The following is a 14,188-nucleotide window of genomic DNA, read 5'->3' as shown; positions in this document are numbered from 1 at the left end:
ATTCCTTTGAAGGTCATTGCTGCACAGTAGAACTTTCTGCATTAATGGAAATGTCCAATATATCTGCACTGTTCAATACAGTCGCCACTAGTCATATGTGGCTACTGAGCACTTGAAATATTGCTACAATGACTAAGGAACTGAATTTTTAATTTTATTTAATTTTAATTATTCTAAATTTAAATAGCCACCTGTGACTGTACCTACGGTGATGGGCAATACAAGTTGAGACCATAATTACTAACTACTTCTTTCTCAATAACAAATGAGATACATTTTCAATTATCACAGTTATTCAAGGGGAATGTACTTGAAAAGTTGTTTAAAATATTTTGAAGTTTAAATACACTAACCACCATCAACTAAAATTTTTATAATCTTAATTTAAATTCAATTTAAATGTATATGATAGGAAGGAATAAGTTACAGAAAGGAGCTTGTAACTTTTTTTTGATCTATCATAATTTTATACAGTACATTCATGAGCCTAATGTTAGGTTTCTTGAGAGTACAGACTATGTCTCATGTTATTTTTAAATCTATCTCCAGATCCATACTAGTAAGTATTTAATAAATGCGTATTGAAAGTTGTATATATTGGTTTGTCTTTTTGCTCTAAAAAAGTTTACTTTTGAAATTATATGTTGTCTGTGTTTTTCTATAGGTTATGCTTTCTAATCCAGTGCTAGAGAATCCAGTGAATTTGGAAGCAGCCAGAATACTGACTAAAGATGAATCTCTGTACAGAACAATTCTAAAACTTTTCAACCGGCCATTACAAAGTAAGAAGTACCTACTTTTGTCAAGTGCAGTGGCTCACGCCTGTAATCCCAACACTTTGGGAGGTCGAGGTGGGTGGATCACCTGAGGTCAGGAGTTTGAGACCAGCCTGACCAACATGGAGAAACCCTGTCTCTACTAAAATACAGAATTAGCTGGGCGTAGTGGCGCATGCCAGTAATCCCAGCTACTCAGGAGGCTGAGGCAGGAGAATCGCTTGAACCTTGGAGGCAGAGGTTGCAGTGAGCCCAGATCATGCCATTGCACTCCAGCCTGGGCAACAAGAGTGAAACTCCGTCTCAAAAAAAAAAAAAAAAAAAAGGAACTAGTTTTTGTTATTTGGCAATTATCAATTATACATCAAACATTTATAGCATAGTGATCTAGGAAATAGTTGTTATATAAGGGAATATTTGAAATATTTTCTGTATCCATTTTCAGTAATGAAATGGTATTAAGATCTCTCGTACTGTAACTCTTTGTCAAACCAACCAATGCGATCCTCTTTTAAAGATCATCAAAGATCTTAAGCTGAGTGTCTTTGACTGCTATGGTCATATGTATGGATGGTGCCAAATGAAACTAGTCTACCTATCATAAAGATATGACATCTAATTTTAACTCTTCAATCTGTAATGAGCCTTTCCCAGACTTCACCTATATACTCCAGATCCTACTGATTTGCACCACTTTTCTTCTTGATTAGCAAGATGTCAACTTTTTTTCTCCAGAGAGTTCCCTCCCCAGGAATTCCTTCTAAGAGTCCACGTGGAAATAGAGCCTGAAGCTCTTCAGTCTTTCTGCTCTACTGGGCAGCGTTTTCCTGATACCCTTGGTGTCCTGCCAGCAGCTTCGTTGTGACTCTTAACTCCATTGCCTCCATGGCCCCTGTGCTCTCTCTGTCTCTCTCTCCAGGTAGTAGAGCACTGCTTCTGGCTTCTTGTGCTCAGAAGGGTTTCCCACAAATGACAGCTGGGGCCCTACTGACATAGTTATTTCCTCTATATCCTGCCCCATCTTCTTCTGGTAGCATACAGCAACCTTGCAGAGTAGCTGGTATCATTACCTTCCCAATCAACAGGCCTTGATTTCTTACAGTACTTTTTCTCTCAGATTTCCATTGTTTCTTTCTCTATTTCCCTTCCAGGACTCCCAATCCATTAGCTACGTCTGTATAATAGTGACCGAGCTCATTTGCTCCTCCTCCTCAAGGTTTTTGGGTCTGATACAAATCAAATGGTGTTGACCAAGCATCTTTCCAGTACCATAGAACTTTATTCTATGACAAAGTTCTTGAGGGAGCTATTTGATCACAAGCTTAATGCAAAGCAGTAATAGAAAATTCCTTTCTTCTAAGTATGTGTTATATAATAATTTAACCCTTCTCTGACTTGGTAGGCTTTCATCTGGAATACAGTAGGCTCCACTTGGAGCCTCGCGTTTCTAAAGGCTGAAGAAACTGTATATGTTTAGCCAATGGAAGAAAAGATAAAGGGCAGTTGTAAAAGCTGTTTTCAAATATTTGAAGGGATTTCCTATGGAAAAAGGAGACTTCTTTTGGGTTGCTTGAGAAAACTAACACAGGACAAACACTAGAGCTACAAGTCAGTCATACTTTCCCAGGCCTGCTGGGATGTAGCAGAACTGAAGTTCAGAATACGCAGGCTTGGCCCTGCCTTGTGTCAGAACATACCTTAAATATATCAGGGACTTTACTACATAATCAGTTGTCTGGAATTAATTTTATTGTCCTATGTCTAAGCCTGGTATGTGATATGCAGACATGTAAATGTCGCTCATTACCCAAACTTTTCCCCAACATTTGTTATGTTTGCCTACCCTGAACAACTAGGTCTTTGCCTCGGTGTGTTGGCAAGAAGACCAAGTTCTAAGCTCAACCCAGTGTGGAGGTCCAATGACCTTCCCGTTTCCTGACAGCCTCCTTTCCTTGTGGCCTGGCCCCTTTTCCTTTCTTAGGGTGCTCACATACTCCAGACTGCCTGAGAACAGTCCTGGTATAATTATTTCCAGTACCTCCTTTCACTTACAATGTACCAGTTTGAACAAACAATTATATAGCCAGTTGGGTGGCCAGCTGATCTTTCCTAAAAGCAAATGACTCTATAGTTGTGCCATTCTCAATGGTAAAGTCCATCCTGGTCCCCAGTTGGCCAAATATGAGGAAGAATTGTTTTAAACAATTCAAGTTGCTTAAAAGAATGGACAAGGCCAGACTGGCAGTTAGTAAACTCTCTATTACTAAAGGTGTTCTTTTGTAACTAGTGTTTATTTGATAGAGCTAAATGACCATTTTTCAGAGATGTTATCAAAGGGCTCTGGTGCCAAGAATTGGATAAGGGGACCTTTTAAATACCTTCCAAAGTATTGTTCAACTAGTTTATGAAAACTCAGAGGAGGAAGGTCTGGAGACAATGTATAACAACTGTTTGCCTCATAGATTCTGAGTATTGCTACTTACTTTCTAATTTGTTATGAGCTTTCATATGAGGTTTCATGTGAGCAATTATCTGCCCCTTTTTTCAGTTCATCTTTGTGAATTTTGATTTCTGTATAGTTGTATTATCAAGTAATATTTACCTTCTGTTTGTCATAGTTGTTTCCATAGTTTAAAACAGAAGTTTCATATAATTTTTAAAACCTTTGGTTGAAGAAAAATACAATAGTATAAAAAGAGTAAAGCTGAGTGATGGTAGCTAAGCCTGAGGTAATTTTTTCCTAGCCAAGTATATTCCTATAGTTTTTCATAAAAAGGAGGATCATCTAATACATTTCAGATGCTTATCTAAATAAGCTATAATTGACATGAGTCATAATACTACAATAAAGGAGAATATAGAAATATTAGGGAGATTATAATACTAATTTGTGTGATATACTTTTTAAAAACCTGATAATTCTACAAATACATCACCTTCTGCTTGTGATTAGGAGAATGTTATGACAGACATTTGATTCTTCTCCAATTCAAGCTCCCAATTCGTTCACTGGGTTTTAAAAAATCCTTTTAATAATAGAGCAATTTTAAAGCAAATTGTCTCTACAATTGAAGCAGGTGGTGTCTCATAGGATTCCAGGCTGCCATTTCTTTTTAAAGTGAGTATATTTCTTTGGTTAGGTGTAGGAATACCCTTCCCCTGAGAAATACACTTTCTGGGTGTCAGGGGAAGACAAAATTTAGTCCAGTAGCATTGCTCACTTGTTACAGAACTTGAGCTTTAGCACCACCATTCAGAACCAGTTTTGTTGTTGATGATTACAGTTTTGTTACAGATACTCTGTTACTTACAAATGTCATAAGATACTGAAAAACTGAGTTTAACAGCGTGGCAGAGTGTGGATCTATTTGCTTGGGTTACATACCTCTTTTTTCCTGTTGCATTTCGCTATACCAGATAGTCCAGTCACTTTTCAGCAACGTTTCTAAGTTGCTAGTTTTAACGAGAAATGTTAAGTATTTATTTTCTATCAAAAAATATATGTTTATAGTTTTAGAGGACACATAATAGGAATCTTTTTTTTTTTTTTTTTTTTTTTTTTTTTTGAGACGGAGACTCGCTCTGTCGCCCGGGCTGGAGTGCAGTGGCGCGATCTCGGCTCACTGCAAGCTCCGCCTCCCGGGTTTACGTCATTCTCCTGCCTCAGCCTCCCGAGTAGCTGGGACCACAGGCGCCCGCCACCTCGCCCGGCTAGGTTTCTTGTATTTTTTAGTAGAGACGGGGTTTCACCGTGTTCGCCAGGATGGTCTCGATCTCCTGACCCCGTGATCCGCCCGTCTCGGCCTCCCAAAGTGCTGGGATTACAGGCTTGAGCCACCGCGCCCGGCCCAGGAATCTGTTTTTAATGAAATATGTCCTCTATCCCTGACTGTTGCCTGCCAGAGGCAACAATAGCTTTCAACACATTTAGCTGTTTGGTCTGGCATTTACCACCACATTTCTAAGTTGATTCTATACTAATATTTGTAGACTTTTCGGTTTTAGATATTATTTATAGACTTCATCTTATAAAATACAAAGATTTTGCTTTTATACTACCATTCCTATGCACATTTCCTCTCCCCCATTCTCCTAATATGAGTTGGCTACATTAATATGACTTTATAAATACTTGTCACAGATGAACCATAAATGGTTATCTTTCTTTTCTTGTACAAAAGGTCTGATTTTACATTCCTTTGTTTTTTTGTGTATACACTATCTTTTCTTCTTCTAAACTTCCTGAGAAAGCTGGAACATAGCTCCTAGGCATTCAATCAGCATTGAGCCTGTTTTGTTTTTGGAGCCCTCTTTCCTGTGGCACTCCATCCTTCCTCTTCTTTTCTGAATTGGCAGTTCTCTTGCAGGTGTGCTGGGATGGCCTTTTTGGTGCCTGCTGGGTAGGAGCTCCTGCTGGCTGCTCAATCCCCCATTTTCCTTGTGGTTGGTTTTGCTCCTTCGTTTTGTTGGAGCACATCTTCTAGGAGCTTCCTAGTACGTGGAAGCTTAACCTTTTATAACTTCACATGCCTAAAAATGTAATTACGTTACTCTCATATACTCATAGTTTGGTTAAATTTTAGTTTGGAAATAGTTTTCTTTCCAAATTGTAAATACTTTACTACATTTTAGTTTCTAGTGTTGCTCTTGAGAAGTCTAATTTCATTCCAATGTCCAATTTTTCACCTGTGATTTATTCTTTTTTTCTGGAAGCTTTTTAAACCTTCTTTTTATTCCCAGTGATTTGAAATTTTGGATAATATTTCTTTTTGTATCCTCCCCTTCCCTGCCTCCACATTACATAGGGCATTTGATAAACTATTGAAATCTCAATCTCTAATCGTTCAGTTCTGGAAAACTTTCTTATGTGATTTCTTTTATAATTTCTTCTCTCTTCATTTTCCCTATTGTCTCTTCTAGATCTGCCCTGATTTGAATGTTGGGTCTATTGATCTGATCCTCTAATTTTTTGAAACGAAATTTCTCCTATTATCCATCTCTTTGTTCATTGTATATTCTGGAAGATTTTAAGAAAAATGTTTCTGTTTCCTATTTTTCTCTTTTTTGTGGTTAGGATTGTTCCCTTTTATGGTATTGACCTTGCTCAAAATATCTAGTGATCTTTAACTATTCATTCTTATGATGGACATGTGATGAATGGACTATTAAAAAGACTGAAAGTTCTGAATACAGGCTGGGCTTGTTGACAGTTTTATTTCATTGTAGAATTATTCAGTGAGAACCTGGCCATTTCATTAGACTTAACTATTTCTCCTGAGAGGAATCTGTCAGTCCTGTGGGGGGAGGGGGGGAGAGAGAGAGAGAGAGAGAGCACAAGTACAAGCGAGAGAGAGAGAGAGCACTGCTAATACACTGACAGCTGGACGAGGGGATAGAATTAGGAGTCTTGTCTGTTCAATATGATTTATTCCATTTTCGGTTTCTTATCATACTCCTGTCCTGTTTTGTTGCTACTGTCCTCCAGTCCTGAGTCTCTCTGGCCCAGTTTTTCCAGAGGTTAAATATCTTCCTTCCTGCCTGAGCAGTGGTCATCATCTGGTCGCACAGGATGAGGGTATAAGTCTTTGGTATCTGTGTTCTGCCTCTCACCCCTCCTTCCAGAGGTATCTGGCACCTTCAATTCGTGTACTGTTTCTCAGGTTCTGAAGTGTGAATCCATTTACTTTTTATTGGTCTCTTCTCATCATGCAGTTTTTTGTTTTCAAATTTCTATGGCCTGCTAAGACAGTTACCACTTGACATCTGCTTTCTATCTTGAAAAATTTTCTTGTCATCTTTCTTTTGCTCTCCTTGAGATTTTATACCTTATTTTTATTCCTTTATTACCATTTTACTGAGGCTTTGGAAATAGTGCACATAAAGCCATATATTCCATCTCCAAGTAAACCAGAATCTTTTCATATTTTTTCTTTATAGTGAAAGATGACAGCCAGGAGTTACCTAAAGACCCACATAAATGTATCGGGTAAGTTTTTCTTTATACAATTTTATGTTGATTTATTTACCAAAAGGACTATTTAAACTATGTTTTTCATCATAATTAAATCTTTGTTTTTAACTTAGAAATATCTTACAATATCTTTTTAAAATATTGTTTTCAGAAAGAATGTGGAAAATTTTGAATTCTTTCTAGTTGAATTAAAATTAAATGTAACTATATGATATATGATCTCACCTTTTTTTTTTGAGATGGAGTTTTGCTCTTCTCGCCCAGGCTGGAGTGCAATGGCTCAATCTCAGCTCACTGCAACCTCGGCCTCCAGGGTTCAAGTGATTCTCCTGCCTCAGCCTCCCAAGTAGCTGGGATTATAGGCACACACCACCATACCTGGCTAATTTTTTGTATTTTTAGTAGAGACGGGGTTTCGCCACGTTGATCAGGCTGGTCTTGAACTCCTGACCTCAGGTGAACCACCTGCCTCAGCCTCCCAAAGTGCTAGGATTATAGACATGAGCCACCGTGTATGGTCAATCTTGCCTTTTTTTTATTTTTGAAAAGAGAAGAATGTATTGTTAACAAAATCAGCACAGATCATTATAGATCACAAAAATTCAAGCAGTTTAGGAGAAGATAAGGTCTAGATAAAAATGGTAAGAGTTAGGGCTGAAGCCATTGTATCTTTTGGGAGACAGCCTATAAATATGGCATCGGTTCACCTTGAACATCTGAACAAGGTATAGGCCTAGAAACACACATATGGTTCTGCGGCATTTAATTTCTTGAGCATTTCCATCAGCTTTATCTTGATAGTTAATCAGATTTAGACAACAACCAATTAACTAGTGTTGTAACAGTGTTTACTTTAGCTCCTATTTCCTTGACTAGCTCTGTATAAAAGTTGAGTAAAATTAGATAACATGGCCGGGAGTGGTTGCTCACGCCTGTAATCCCAGCACTTTGGGAAGCCAAGGTGGGCGGATCACGAGGTGAGGAGATCAAGACCATCCTGGCTAACACGGTGAAACCCTGTCTCCACTAAAAATACAAAAAATTAGCCGGGCGTGGTGGCGGGCGCCTGTAGTCCCAGCTACTTGGGAGGTTGAGACAGGAGACTGGCATGAACCTGGGAGGCAGAGCTTACAGTGAACTGAGATCACGCCACTGCACTCCAGCTTGGGTCACAGAGCGAGACTCCCTCTCAAACAAACAAACAAACAAACAAACAAACAAACAAAAACTTAAGTGGCTTATCTTCATGAAAATATGTTGAAAAATTGCAGAAAGGTAAGCATAATCTAGTTACTGGTACACTAAGTTGGTATTCAATAGAAGGCATTGCTGCCCCTTAAATGCTTCAATGTGTTTGACCATCCTGGCACAAAATAGGCCTATGATAAATAGTCATTCAATGCATAAAGGCGGGTTTATCACCTAAAACATGAATGTCCCTAGATATCAAAAGTTATTACTCTTTATGGTATAGTTATTTGCAGTTCATAAAGATACAGTGCCTGTGTTTACTAATAAGGCAGCAAGAACACAGCAGAAGACCTTCTGTGGTTTCAGCTTCAGCAGGTCCTCTGAGCCAAACCAAGGATAAATGGTGCTAGAGTCAGGTCTGATTTGTGGTATTCACCTTGTGCCAGCCTGAACTTCCTAGAGAAGACTTACTAGTAGTACTTACTTGAGGCAATGCAGCCTAGATTTCAATGATACTCTAGACTCATGCTGTGTATCAGGCTGCACTTTATTGTGTGTCCGTGAATTCTAATGTTTACCCCTGGTACATTTGCTCTGAAATAGAGCTCAGCTATGTCTAGTTCTCAGTTTTTGAATAATGCATTCACAATGAGGTCTTGCAGAAATTATTCAAAGAAAGATGCCGCTGTTAATATTGTGTATCTAGTGCCATATGCTTAGAACTTTGCGTTACTTCATTGGCTGGAAGAACTGGCATGGCTGTAGAAATGTATTCCAAAGATATATCCAGGCAGTTGGACGCCCTGTTTCTAAAAGACATAGTAAAACTCAGGCAAGGTCTATTCAACTGGGTGCAATATAGTTGGGGGAATCTAGTTGATGTTCAGGAATTCAGGGTGACTTGAATTTGTGCTAGTCATCTGGGATATTTGCAGGGTCTATAGGATACCACTTATAAGCAGGTTTTCAGTCCTTGGGAGAACAGCTACTTATCCATGTACTTAGAATGAATTCACTGAGCATATGCTGTATGCCGGGGACTGTGCCCCAGTGTGAGGATACACACCTGATTAATATGTTATCCCTAACATCACAAGATTTATATTCTAGCATTGGAAGGCCTCTTCTTTTTTCCCCATTCCATAAATGCAAATTATTTGTTTTATTTTGTATTAATTGTTGCATGGTATAAGAAGATGTTCCTCTTCTGAAAGGAAGTCAGTGCAAGAAGTAGGCCTGTCGATCCATTAGGTCAATGTAGACAGTATTTGCCACCAGAGAATGTAGTTGGACGACCACAGGGAAGGTATCAAGATCGTGGCTAAGGGAAGAATGCTGAGGGCAGATTGAATCATATCTAAAATGAGTCATATTTAGCAGAAACCTTTTCCCATGTGGCTTTTATTTTTTCTAGGCTTCCTTCAGAGGCCTTCAGTTTTTCACTAAGTCATCCATCTCTGGAACCACCTCTAATAAATAACAGCCTCTTTTCAATGCAATCAACATTTTATTGGGTCATGACTGTTTATTGTTGTGGTACATAAATATAATATAGTAAGTGCTGTGATAGAGGTAAGATCAAGATGCTGGGGGAGCACAGAGGAAGAAACATCTTACTCAGGCTTCCCAGGGATTGGGAGAGGAATACATAAAGACAAGCTTTCGGAGGAGGTCATGCCAAAGTGACTTCCAAAGGCAGAATAGGGATTCACCTATGCACTGTGAGGCCAGGGGATCCTAGACGGAGGGAACAGTACATTCAACAGGAATGGAACTACAACAGGACACCTTCCCAACAGCCTGACCCAGGGGAATGCACTTTGACAACCTCAATAAAAAGTTAAAATAAATCATGAATGCCAGGGGCAACCAAAATAAGATTATCAGGACCTGAGATAAAAACTAGGAGAGGGAGGGGAGGATTGGTTGCTCGATAATCAAGAGAGGAGACGAAAATGAAACATAGCTGGTGAACATGCTAAATATACAACTGTGTGAGAGTGGCTAAATCATTTAAAGGGGCAGGCACAAGACAAAACTTGAGGGACACAGACAGAAGAGTGTAACATTTGCATTTCCTATTAAAAATCCTAAGACAAATGTGTGCCTTCAACACAGCATTTCCACTTCTAGAAACTTTTCTTTAAAGATATATTTAAACAAATATAGAGATTCCAAAAATGTTCATCATACAATTACATATCATGAGAAATTGAAAACGAAATGTCCAACAAAACTGACTGATTAAATAAATATTGGTTTAGGCAATAATGTCCAAAAAGCAGCCTTTGGATATGATTCTGGAGACATATTTGCTAACGTTAAAAGTAAGTGGGCCGGGTGCAGTGGCCTGTAATCCCAGCACTTTGGGAGGCCAAGGCAGGCGGATCACCTGAGGTCAGCAGTTTAAAACCAGCATGGCCAACGTGATGAAACCCTGTTTCTACTAAAAATACAAAAATTATCTGGGCATGGTGGCGCATGCCAGTAATTCCAGCTATTAGGGAGGCTGAGTCAGGAGAATCGCTTGAACCCAGGAGACAGAGGCTGCAGTGAGATTTCGCCATTGTACTCCAGCCTGGGCAACAGAGCGAGACTCTGTCTCAAAAAAAAAAAAAAAAAAAAAAAGTAAGTGAAAAGTTGGACACAGAAATTCAGTGTTGCAAGATGAAAAAGTTCTAGAGATCTCTTGCACAATAACGTCACTACACTTAACACTACTATACACTTAGAAATGGTTAAGAGGATAAAGTTATGTGTTTTGCCACAATAAAAAAGTAAATGAAAAGAGTGCATTATAAAATACCCTATATGATATTATCTCTCTCTCTCACACACACACACACACACACACACACACAACTGAAAGGCATTTCTAGAATAACAAGCAAGAGAATCCCAATTCTTCCATTCACTATGTAACTAAGAAAAGTTAATTTCTCTGTGTCTCAGTTTCTTTATATATTAAATGCTGGTAATAATAGTACTGATTTCATAGAATTGCTATGAAGATTAAATTAGTTAAGTACATAGAAAGTAATTATAATAACTTCAGTCAAAGATAAGTCAAGAACCATTATGAAGTAAACTTGTAAATGGTATTGTCTTGAAAAATCAAGTTTTGTGAAATTGAAAGGAAAAAGGAGTAAAAAATTGGGAGAGTAATGTGAAGGCCCTAACTTGAGTATTTGCATGGTGTGGTAGAGAATCAGTAAGAAGGCTGCTGTTGCTAGAACACAGCAAGGGGGAAAAGAGAAGAGAGGTAGATGGAGGTAAGAGAAGTAGGCTGGGCCAAATCACTTAGGATTTTATAAACTGTGTAAGGAATTTAGATTAATTTTATTATACCAAGTAAGGAAATTGGGACACTCTTGAACAACTTTTAGGAAAGGGAGAGACAGAATCAAATTTAACTTTTAAAGGGAGTACTTTTAACTGCTATCAGAGCAATGGTTTGTGAAGGATCTAAGGTGGAAGCAAAGAGAAGAGTTATTAGGTTATTTTGGTTGATCAGGGGCAAGACAGTGGTGGTTTGGTCAAGAGTTTGGGCGTAGGTATGGAGGAGAAGAAATGAGTGGATTCAAGGCTTGCGCTGAAGGAGAATTACTGATTCAATGTGGGGTGTGAGAAAAAGTGGGACCAAGGATAATTACTAGATTTGGGGTTGAACTGGGTGGATTCTGCTGTTATTTACTGAGATGGAGAAGATTGAAAGAAGACACCATTGACTCAAATTAAGATGAATAATTCCATTTGTTGGTAAAGATATGGAGTCATTGGAGCTTTCATACATTGTTGCAGATCTTGTTTTATCACTTTACATGCCCACAACCAGTTTGAAACACAGTTTAAGTTTCTTATAATGTCAAACATTACCTTTCCTATAATCCAGTAATTCTACTCCTATTTACCTAAAAGAAATGAAAAATATATGTTCACAAGAAGACTTGAACACAAATGTTCATAGCAGCTTTATTTATAATATCTCAAACTAGAAACAACCAAAATGTCCATCAACAGGTGAATGCATAAATAAATTGTGCTGTATTAATATATAGAATACTATCAACAAATAAAAATGAATTAATTATTGATGCATGCAACAATCGGGAATAAGTATGCAGGCATTAAGCTGAGTGGAAAAAAAACCCACAGTAACAAAAGAGTATATACTGTATGATTCAATTTATATGAAGTTCTAGGACAGGAAAAACTAATCTGTCAGACTAATCAGATCAGTGATTGCCCAGAATGTCAAGGGAGATTGACTGGGAAGGGGCAGTAGGAAACTTTCTGGAATAATGAAAATATTCTACATCTTATATGAGGTAATGGTTATGCTGATGTACACTTTCATATCAAAACTCATCAAGCTGTACACTTAAAACATGTGTATTTTATTGAGTGTAAATTATGCTGCAATAACATTTATTTTAAAAAGCTATTCAAGCCAGGTGAGATGGCTTGGGCCTGTAATCCCAGCTATTTGGCCAAGGTAGAAGGATTGCTTGAGCCCAGGATTTCAAGACCAGCCTGGGCAATGTGGTGAAACCCATCTCTTAGAAAAAGAAGAAGATATTCAATTATCTTTAAAACTGTCTTATATTTCTAAATTTGTTTCAAAATAAAACTTTTTTTTTTTAAAAAGGTATTCAAACCTTTTCAGTGAGTAGAGAAAATGACTATATTTCCAAACCTCCAAACTCAGATTCTAAAATCTGAGATTACTACAAGAAAGGAAATTATAGGTCAATACCTTTTATTAGCATAGGTGCATAAATTCTAATCAAAATATTAGTGAATTGAATCCACTGATAAAATGGGATAACAATGACCAAATGGGTCTGATTATAAGAAAGCAAGGTTGGTTTAATATTCAAAAATCAATTTGTGTAACACATTTACTAGCCAAATAAAGGGAAAAGCCATAAAATTATTTCAGTGAATCCGGTAAAAGTATTTGTTAAAATTTAACACCCATTCATGATAAAAATTCTTAGCAAACTGAAATAGAAATTCCCTTATTTCAGTAATAGGAATCTACAAAAGTCCAACAGCCAACCCCCTAAAATGTGAAATGTTGAATGCTTTTCTCCTCAGTTTAGGAATAAGGTAAGTATGTCTACTACCACCACTTCTATTCAACATTGTACTGGAGGTCCTAGCCAGTGCAATGAGGCAAGGAAAAGAAATAAAAATTTTAAAGTTTGGAAAGGATGAAGCAAATTATCTTTATTCATAGATAATACGCTTATGTGCATAGTGAAATCCAAATGAATATTTAAAAACTTGAAAATTCATTAGTGAATTTAGCAAAGACTCATGGTATAAGATTAAAGTTAAGATTAAAAATTAACTATGTTTCTATATACTCATAATCAATAGATAGAAACTGAAATTTTAAAAATACCACTTACGGCTGGGCGCCGTGGCTCATACCTGTAATCCCACCACTTTGGGAGGCCAAGGTGGGCAGATCTTCTGAGGTCGGGAGTTCGAGACCAGCCTGACCAACATGGAGAAACCCTGTCTCTACTAAAAATATAAAATTAGCCAGGCATGGGTGGTGCATGCCTGTGGTCCCAGCTACTCAGGAGACTGAGGCAGGAGAATCACTTGAACCTGGGAGGCAGAGGTTGCTGCAGTGAGCCGAGATCGTGCCATTGCACTCTAGCCTGGGCAACAAGAGCGAAACTTCATCTCAAAAAAAAAAAAAAAAAAAAAAACCATTTACAACAGCATCAAAATGTAACGAAACATGTACAAGACATCTATACTGAAAACCACAAATATTTCTGAGAGAAAATTTAAAAGACCTAAAAAGTAGAAATATCCAATGTTTGTGGCTTGGGAAAAACTCAATATTATTATATTGTCAGTTCTTCCCAAATTAAACTGTAGATTAAATTCAATCTCAATCAAAATCTCAGCAGTTTTTTTTTTTCTGGAAATTTTTAAGCGGGCTCTAAATATATATCTAAAAGTGCAAAGGACGTAGAAAAAGAAGGCAATTTTGAAGAACAAAGTTAGGGCATTGATGCCCCTAGATATTAAGATGTACTAGAAAACGACTATAGCTTTGCTCTAATTGGATCTTTTCAGGCCAAGTTCCTGTTCCTGAATTAGGCACCATGGTCAGACAGCCCTGAACCCATCAGGCTCTAATTTGGAGCCAGAGGTGGGGTCAGTCCCATCAGAGTGTATGGTATCTACATAATGGGGGAAGAATGCAAGAGCTGTTGAGGAGGCA

The 14,188-nt window shown here is 37.8% G+C and overlaps 1 protein-coding gene across 1 annotated transcript in view; it reads left to right on the top strand.

Moving 5' to 3' along the window:
* UBE2U (ubiquitin-conjugating enzyme E2U (putative)) overlaps positions 1-14,188 on the top strand; it is a 38,426-nt gene that overhangs the window by 11,197 nt on the left and 13,041 nt on the right. Inside the window, exons 5-6 of the mRNA XM_011977292.1 lie at positions 665-782; positions 6,714-6,762. Coding sequence (XP_011832682.1) covers positions 665-782; positions 6,714-6,762 — 167 coding nt within the window. The remainder of the gene's footprint in view (positions 1-664; positions 783-6,713; positions 6,763-14,188) is intronic.

This window comes from Mandrillus leucophaeus, unplaced genomic scaffold (genome assembly GCF_000951045.1).
Source record: "Mandrillus leucophaeus isolate KB7577 unplaced genomic scaffold, Mleu.le_1.0 Scaffold1777, whole genome shotgun sequence".
Classification (NCBI taxonomy): domain Eukaryota; kingdom Metazoa; phylum Chordata; class Mammalia; order Primates; family Cercopithecidae; genus Mandrillus; species Mandrillus leucophaeus.
This window is presented reverse-complemented; position numbering and strand designations above follow the sequence as displayed.